Source organism: Xyrauchen texanus, chromosome 7 (genome assembly GCF_025860055.1).
Source record: "Xyrauchen texanus isolate HMW12.3.18 chromosome 7, RBS_HiC_50CHRs, whole genome shotgun sequence".
NCBI lineage: Eukaryota > Metazoa > Chordata > Actinopteri > Cypriniformes > Catostomidae > Xyrauchen > Xyrauchen texanus.
In genome coordinates, this window is record NC_068282.1 from 1099033 (window position 1) to 1108820 (window position 9788).

The 9788-nt window shown below is 42.6% G+C and overlaps 1 protein-coding gene across 1 annotated transcript in view; it reads right to left on the reverse strand.

Annotated features, from left to right (window-relative positions):
* The window catches only part of LOC127646804 (neurexophilin-2), a 104762-nt gene extending 104117 nt beyond the window's left edge, over positions 1-645 (reverse strand). The window contains exon 1 of the mRNA XM_052130707.1: positions 342-645. Within this exon, the coding sequence (XP_051986667.1) occupies positions 342-395 (54 nt within the window). The 5' untranslated portion in view covers positions 396-645. The remainder of the gene's footprint in view (positions 1-341) is intronic.
* Between the last annotated feature and the right edge of the window lie 9143 nt (positions 646-9788).

A 9788-nucleotide genomic window follows, 5' to 3' on the forward strand; every position in this document is an offset into this window, starting at 1 on the left:
GTACATATATGGAACATCTATTTCAAACGACTAATAATACAATGGCCGATTTCATATATGCAACATATAGCGCGCGGATATAGTGTGTGCATATATATATATATATATATATATATATATATATATATATATATATATATAGTTAATATTTCTGTATGAGTGCACTGTGCATATTTGCATCGCTAATGTATTTATTGAACAACGCGTCAGAATATAATAACGCGCAAATACTTTAAAGTAGCCTATATCCATATGCGTTTCATCTACACATAAAGTTCATTCTTCATGTCTTTCGCATGCACACTTTACAGCTTATAAACTGGCATAAAAGCTCTCCATACCTTTCTCAGAATCCATTGCATTCCCAGCAGAACGCTCCAGCAGAGCAGCTTCATCGCACCTTTCGATCGCGACCTCCAAGACACCACTAGTCCCGTTGAGAGAACATATACCGGACACTAATCACCTACCAAAAAACATCCGAGGCGTAACAATGCAATGCACGCGCTTCAACCCAACGCGAGTTGTCTTAGATATTAACCAAGGAGGCACAGCGTCTCAAGACCTTGTCATTAGTGAAGTGCGCATCCATTCGCAGGTGTTACGGAGGTGAAAAGTTGGTGTCGGAACGGTGGCAACTTCTGCCGTCCGCTGGCGCGCGCGTTTGCTGTTTTAAGAAACGATGTTGCGTTCTCGCGCGCTCGACGGGCGCACGCTCAGTGAACACTCCGCGTCTCGTCTCTCGTCGTTCTCTCTCTCTCTCTCTCTCTCTCTCTCTCTCTCTCTCTCTCTCTCTCTCTCTCTCTCTCGCTTTCCCTCTAAACGAGTGGATATTGATTTTGAATGCCAACAGGTAAAAAAAAAAAAAAAAAAAAAAACCTATATGTGCCTATCATATGTGCGCCGGCGCAGACGCGGACCAACCCGTGGCGAAAGTTTTCATATTAAATTTATAACCAATCATGATGGTTTTACATTCCAATTGTTTCTTCTTCTTGTGTTATACTTTGCACAAACTCGTCTAAAAACAGGTGTTGAATTAAGTTGTTCCTATGTTAACTTGGTGATGTGCAAATAGAGTGTAAATAATATAACAAACCCAATGGCGATTTTAATTTAGCGTGTGTTTAAAGTGCGTCTCAGAGACCCCCAAGAGCGCGAGCTAGTGTTAAAATATAAAACGCGCAATCTGTGTCGACAGTGCGAATCCCATTCCCTTTACAATAGTTATTACTTTTCTTTTTCTTGCTAATTCAATATCGCTTAAAGCATCTCTAATGCAGAAACACACAGGTAGAGAAAGAATGAGAAAGGCGGGAAATGTGGATCTTGGTACATATCTGGGGTTTGTGTGACCAGAATGCATATAATAGATGCACAGGTGGGCTAGTTGCCTATGTATACAAAACGTATACTCAACAGTCAACATAGCGATGACTAACGACTAACCATCCATTGCGTCACAAAGTTTATGTGGAACGTCTGAAAGATTTCAGCGATCGTTGGGAAAAGGCGCGAAACCACTGAAGCCCTTCAACGCCCTCTTGCGAATGACTGACAGAAAACATCTGGATTTTGACGCCTAATTAACTGACCGTCAAGCTGTTGTACATAATTGTGATATAAAATGATTGAGGGAACAGAACGACCAAGTTAGCACAAGTTAGTCAAAGGAGAAAATGCAAATGAGATATGTTTTGCAACAATAAACACGTGACTCAACCCCCCATATTGTGAATTCCTCCAAACAGCATATTTTCACAATTCCAATATATGTTTTAAGTAGCCTGAATTGCTTCTATGGATACATATTTTTTGTACCACCAAAATAAATGTATCGTTGGTTTCGTTTCCATTGTGAGGCGGCGGCTCGCGCTGTATTAAAGTTGGCAGGTGAATTTGGCGGGCTGTAAAAGGCTGTAATCTCTCACAGAACTGCGCGCGCGCTTTAGCACAAATGAATGAACATGCCTGGGAAATTTCTCACATCTTTCCACTTCGCTTTCCTCTTCTCTGCACATCAGCACACTTCTTCTTCTCAAGGACATACTTTGCCTCTATCATGATGCTACAGATGACTGACAAACACTAAGAGCGGAACATTTTTGACAAAAACCGGTTTGCGTACCGTAATATTTACGCACAAATACCGCATATTACCATGACATTCAAAAGTAATAGGCCACAGGGAGACCTGCTGTGGCTAGCTGTCACACTTTTTACTCCAGTGAAATAAGGTAAGTTGGAGAACTTGCCATTAAACAGCCTATTATTTTCAGCAACATTTAAACAGTTAAAAAAAAAAATCACGTGAAGCAACAGCAAAAATTGAAATTTGCGTCAATCTGCACGAACATAAGACAAAAAGCTACTCATCCTGATAATTTAGTTAAACTTGTTGTTTAACCCTTGTGCATCAATAAAAAGTGACACAAAGGCATCAAACAACTGCCATAATAATATTATATATTAATATTATTTTCCACTTTCAATTAGTTAATTTTTAACAAACATCAGTTCTGATAATAACTAACAAATATTAATTCATTTTCAGGATTTTAACCCTTAAAATGCCAGTTTGTTTAAATAATGCCACTGTTGTTTTTTACACACACACACACACACACACAAAACACAATCTGACATCCATACAGACACAAAGACAAAGATCCCTCATTTAGCCTTATCAGACTGTAGGGGCAAGTGCTGTTAGCGAGCACCTATGAAGGCCGGAACGGTACACGAGGGGGTGGGTGGCCAGCACCACGCCCGACCGCCTTTGTCTCCCCAGTGGCGATGTTTACACACCGCACCAGGTACTCATTTTAGGCTGAGTCGACCTAGGGGAGGCCCGGGATCGGGTCAGATAATCGTCAGGTTCGCCAGGTTCATAGCGCAGCACGCTAACCGCTACACTACCGCTCCCCATGACACACACACACACACACAACACAGTCTGACATCCATACAAACACACACACACACACACACACGTTTATCTGCATCATGTATTCAGTTGTCCTGCAGATCTCTATAATACAGTAAACAGTGAATAGGGGAAAAGCTTGTATTTGCTCCACAGGATAAACATGAGAGAAATGGCGCCATCTGGTGGAAAATATAAATAATGTAAATTTTGAAGCCAGGGCTTCGGAATAAAAGCAAAATATGAAAGAATTCATGATTTTATGCTTTAATGGCACTGGGATCAAATATTACCATTTTAATGGGTTTCAATGGGGACATTATAACTATTGTTTATAACAATTATGTAACTATTGTGTGTTCACAGTGTGTTACAGATGTGTTATAGGAACTGAAATGTATGCCGTTGGCATTAACACAGCCAAAAATAATCATAAAAGCAAAAATGAAAAAGACAAAAATATCCGAAGGTCGCTCAAGGTTTAAATTGCCAGAAAATAACCGCTATAGCAAAAAATATGATGTTAACGAATTTTTGTTTGCCGAATAAAATCCACAAAAAAATAAATATTTTAATTTAAGACAGTTTTGAATGAACTAATGTACAGAACCACTGCTATAGGGAACATTTGCGTAATTTGACTTTAGACTCGAAACTTTACTTTTAATGAGATAAAAATCCTTATGAGACAAATTCCCCATGTGACTAGCCCGACCCAGTCTCCTTATCTATATTCCTTACCTCTTCAAATTAGAGTCGACGAAAGACTCTACAGATCAATATACACCTTTTAATAACAGTTTTTAAATGTAATTAATACAGCATTATTCCTTAAACTGCTTAAGGAGGTCTTTGCAGATTTTCCATCTACATAAGCGATCCACCACAAGTCCACAGGAATATTATAATATAATAAGTAACATTAAAGTATCATTCTGACTATAGCCAACAAGTTCAGTTAATCAAGCCAACGAACATTCGAGAACATATCGACTTATTTATCATTAGTGCTGTGGATGTTAGATTCTGTCGTTTGATAATAGAAAACTACACAGCGGTAAAGATTTCTTGATTAGACTTCAGTTGTCGCCAGCAAAGAGCAAAACAGCAAACAGTAAATCACAATGACAAAGCTAAATTGCTCATTACATCAGCACAATCTAAGAGCAGAAAACAATCGTAACAAATCATACAGAGAGAGAGAGAGAGACCGAGAGAGAGAGAGAGCGTGAGAGAGAGAGCGAGAGAGAGAGCGAGAGAGAGAGAGCCAGAAAGCGAGAGAGAGCGAGAGAGAGAGAGCACAGGATCCTTAAAAACTAGTCGAACGATCAAATAAGTACAAATTTGAGCTTTCTAGATGTAACTTTAATTGGTCGACTGGTGTGAAAAGATTAGAATTCTTGAAAGCCAATGCTTGCGGTTGTTCCTCAGATAAGCCGTAACGTTCTTTACCCGCTGTCAAATAAAATAAATGGTTTTGTGACTCTGCTGCAATTCTGGCTGATCCTGCCGTTTAGATGAGAAACTTACATTAGCATTTTTCTGACCTTTAGCTTATGATAATATAAATCAGCATTATCGATTAGGAAAGAAAAAAAAACCTGCACATTGTCAGGCAGTTTGTTTCCTTTACTGGCGGAATAAAAAATTGTTTAATATTAAAGGACGTTTATGTTTACAGTTTCGTCTGGGCTGTTACTGGATAAATGACACATGTCAGAAGTCCTGCTAAATATATACTGTGTATAGGGCGGAGGGCGGGTCGTGATCATACACACCCGGTCCCTTATCCGGCTAATCAAGCCTCCGAGAGGGATAAAGGCCGACTGCGGAGGATTGTGCGGGAGAGAGAGATCGTTTATGGACATGTCCGTCATGTGTGTGTTTGTGTCTTTTGTTTAAGTTTCCCATTAAAATATTATTCGTTTCGGCCGTACATAAAGTAAACAAGTACACCAAAATGACTTGCAAGATTTTATTTGTCCTCAACAATCACAATTAACTGAATATAACAAAGTCTAGGGTTTCAAATCAAAAGGGGAAAAATCATAATCCAGTTGGGGAGTAAAAGAAGGCTGGTATGGGCTGTAAATCAAAGGTTCGAATGACTTCGCCAGAGGCTGTCAATCCTCTGGACGAAGGTGAAGAGGAGATGTTCAATCCAAGGTTTTATCCTCTTCATAATTAAGGACAATGAAGAAGCAGCGGTGTGCGATCTCCCACGCTCTCTCTGAGCAAAACCGCCACCAGCAGGCGAGCAAGCGGAACGCAGGGTCGTAACAATTGCCAAGCCAGTTCTCGCCTCCTCCTTACCACCGCAGTCGGCCTTTATCCCTCTCGGAGGCTTGATTGGCCTAATACGGGACCGGGAGTGTTGACTCACAACTGTAAAAAAAGATGGCCGACGCCCCTTCGCTCTTTTCCATTGGTGAGAACTGAAGCCGCCAGTGTCCCGATATGGCCCTGACATCTTGGGACTTGAGTCTGCGCAGTTGTGATTTCGGGACCAGACCTGCGCAGTAGGGAGCAGGAAGTAAAGCAGCGAAATCAAGGCCCCGCCTCACTCTTGCTGAATCAATCGCAAAAAATGATTGAAATAATTAATTATAGAAATGTAGATATTACATTTAAAGCTCCAATCTCCTCAGTCCTCCGAAGATCCCGAAAAAAAGTCAGTTGGTGCTTCAGTGACTACTTCGCTCAGAGAACCTGTCAATCACAGCTGTCAATCATGATGTCACAGCAGCGTTTTTATAGCATCAAATAACTAAAAACAAACTTATTTTGAAAACAAACACTTGAAATGACATCAACGTGATAGAAACGACAGTAAATGACAGAAACTATCTTTGGAAAAAAGATATGTGAAGTGTAATTTAATTGTTTAGTTGGTCTCATGTCCCGTTGAATAACATGGGGAGGCGGGGCTTATGACCTATACTAGGACCAGCCACCGGGGGGCGATCGAGACGTTTTGGCTTCACTTTTGAGGGCTTGTGCGGCACACTTGGTGTAGACTCACGACCCGGCCCCGCCCTCCGCCCTGCCACAAATATATAGGGTCTTTTTTTTTATTTTTATGTGGGCAGTACTCTGAAATATCTTTTGCAATTAGTCAAAATGTGTGAATGGTGAGCTTTTAACATTTAAACGGCGATCTGTCTTCGCTAACTGCTCACTACTGATCGGGTCACCCAAGAAAGGTTTTAATAGCAGGTGTAAAGAGGGTTCGGACAGCAGGGATGCACAACGCTTAATATCGTTGCATGTGCGTTGCAGCATTTTAGTGATGTGGCGACAGACTGCGCGTCTCTAATGAGAGCTTTTGACCCTCATTTCCCCCCCTGGCCATGTGTGTTTCTGGTGTATAAGAGCGTATATTCATCCTGCTGGCCAACTAATACGATTGGAGAGCCTGTCATGTGCTTGTGTTTATTCAGATAGATTTCACGGTGCAGTAAAACAGGACCTGCATGTTTAGACGAGCCATGATTGTGTCTTTGTCATTTTAATGCGATTCAGGCAGATATCTCACCGGCTGAGAAAGAGACATGTAATGCGCGTCAGGTAGAAGGAGAATGAGATTATATTATATCTCACTGACAAGTGATTTCCGCGCAATTCGCTCTCATTAATATGCGCTTCTCTTTTGTGTTATAGAGCGAATCTTCCAGAAGCCAACACCGACATACTGGAGACATTGAGGCTTAATTTTGTCCTAAAAATTCATTTTAATTGACTCAATTAAATTTGATTAAGCTATAGAAAGACAGTCAAATTGTTTATTATGTTTCCACGAGGATTGCAAATGATATCACAGCGTTAAACAGCATTTTATCCAAACGGATAAAAGACGGAGAGCATGTGTGAATAACAGATGTGGCACATTTACCAGAGAAAGCATTCTGGCAATGTAATGGTGAACGATGCTTCTGTGATGCAGAATTACTCATTCTGTGCCACCCATGCCTACTTCTATTCGTAAGATCACTGCATGCCAATAAATGTGTGAAATCTTCTGTGTTGTAGCCCTGTTGGCTTCACAGCACAGTATTTTTAAGTAACTATCGTTATAAATGACCAAAAATAATCTGGCAGCTCGGCGGCGCGCTGGCCTGTCAGACCTCCAACACTCCCCATCTGTCTTGGCTCCCCCCCCCACCACCTCATTAGGATTCATATCCCAGAAAGGTGACTCTTCCAGCGGGCATGGTGACAGCCAGGTCCCCCCTCCTCTGGTTCAGCTGAAACAGTGACAGGTAGCAGGCAAGATCTCCGGGGGCAAAGAGAGAGAGAGAGAGAGAGATGAGCATTATCATCAAGTCAAAAATGCTCCCGCAGATAGCAGCTCACTCAGGGGGCGTCCTAAGATTACAACCAATGTGTCTCTCTCTCTCTCTCTCTCTGCGGCGCTCCCCTGTGGTGTGTTTGCCCATGTTGTTTTAAGCCCCATAATCTCAGACTCTCTTCCACACCAGCGCTCACTCAGACACTTGACTCATCACTGGACTCCACACTGGGGCCGTGAACTCTTTACATCTATGACCACAAACTCGCAGATGTGCGACACACAATCACGGCCGGGCGATGGAATAACACACACACACGTCTCGACACTGACTTTAACCTTTTTAAAAGTTGAATGCACCGGATGCTTGTGTTCTCTGGGGAGAAAAATGATTACTGCAACTCCCTCAATGAACCATGCTGTATTTGAAGGAATATTCCGGGTTCGATACAAGTTAAGCTCAATCGACAGCATTTGTGGCATCTCGTCCCCTCCCCAATGTGGAACGCCCAATTCTCAATGCGCTCCAAGTCCTCGTGGTGGCATAGTGACTCGCCTCAATCCGGGTTGCGGAGGACGAATCTCAGTTGCCTCCGCGTCTGAGACCGTCAATCCGCGCATCTTATCACGTGACTTGTTGAGCGCGTTAACATGGACACATAGCACGTGTGGAGGCTTCACGCTATTCTCCGCGGCATCCACGCACAACTTGCAACACGCCCCACCGACAGCGAGAACCACATTATAGCGACCACGAGGAGGTTACCCCATGTGACTCTACCCTCCCTAGCAACCGGGACAATTTGGTTGCGTAGGAGACCTGGCTGCAGTCACTCAGCACACGCCACACCGAGAGCGAGAACCACATTATAGCGACCACGAGGAGGTCACCCCATGTGACTCTACCCTCCCTAGCAACCGGGCCAATTTGGTTGCCTAGGAGACCTGGCTGCAGTCACTCAGCACACGCCCCACCGAGAGTGAGAACCACATTGTAGCGACCACGAGGAGGTCACCCCATGTGACTCTAAGCTCCCTAGCAACCGGGCCAATTTGGTTGCCTAGGAGATCTGACTGGAGTCACTCAGCATGCCTGGATTCAAACTCGCGACACCATGTGTTGTAGTCAGTGTCTTTACTCACGCCCCCCCATCCCTCCTTTTCTTAAAAAACTACAAAAATGGAAGTTACAGCGAGACACTTACAATGGGGGACATTTTTGGAGGGTTTAAAAGGCAGAAATGTGAAGATTTATAATTTTATAAAAGTACTTACATTCATTCTTCTGGTGAAGCTTGTGTATTATTTGGCGGTAAAGTTGTTTATATCATCGTTTTTACAGTCGTTTTAGGGTTTTATTGTTTATGCTGTCAAAAACGCATTTGACTACGTTGCATTTGAGGTGTAAACGCTAATCCGTCCTGTTTGTGTCCCGGCAGAAATAATTAAAAAATGTGCGATTTATCACAATTAACTACGAAAATGTTTTATTAATCGCAATTAAAATATTTAAACTCAGAGCCCACTTTATTAGGAACACATGTACATCAGCTTATGTGTGCAATTATCTGAACAGCCAATCGTGTGGCAGCAGTGTAATGTATCAAATCATGCAGATACGGGTCAGGAGCTTCAGTTAATATTCACATCAACCATCAGAAGGGGGAAAAAATGTGATCAGTGATTTAGATGGTGGCATGATTGTTGGTGCCAGATGGGCTGGTTTGAGTATTTCTGGGATTTCTGGGCCGTTTCTGTCCACAGAACTGCCCCGCACTGGATGTTTTTAGTTTTTGGCACCATTCGGAATAAATTCTAGAAACTGTTGTGTGTGAAAATCCCTGAAATACTCAAACCAGCCCGTCTGGCACCAACAATCATGCCACGCTCCAAAAGACTGAGATCACATTTTTTCCCCATTCTGATGGTTGATGTGAACATTAACTAAAGTTCCTGACCCGTATCTGCATGATTTTGTTACATTACGCTGCTGCTTTTAAGTGACCCGTCAAGCCCAACACAGCAACATTAGCTTCTTTTCCACCATTGGGTCAAACGGTTCTCGTCAAAACTTCGGTTCTCGTGCCGTTCCATGCATTTGGGCCAGTTGGCATGACCCGTGGGTTAATTTTCACGGAGGTGCTTCCTTTACATCACAAGTGCAACGCTTGTAAATGTAGCTGATTATGTAATGCAAATGTTAAAATTAGTAATTGAGTGAATGATGTCATCAGATAACATTGTGTGAGGAACAGGGCGAAATGTGTTTCAACCTCCTCCACCCCACCACCACATGTTGAGTCCCGTCCTGCACGGGGGTAGTCCTCGCCCCCGCCTCCTATCTCCGGCAGGATCTGACGGTTCCGAGTGCAACTTCTTCGGACCACCAGACGGGGCTTACGCCAAAGAGAGACACTACATTCCTGTTTCATATTCATCTTAGACTTTACACAGGTTTGCGAGTCTTCCTGATAGAATTGATAATCTGACGTTTTTCTCGTGATCTGTATGAAAGTGAATACAAGAAATGGCGCTAGTGTTCATTTCACCAAGTAACTGACGTGATATGGTCAA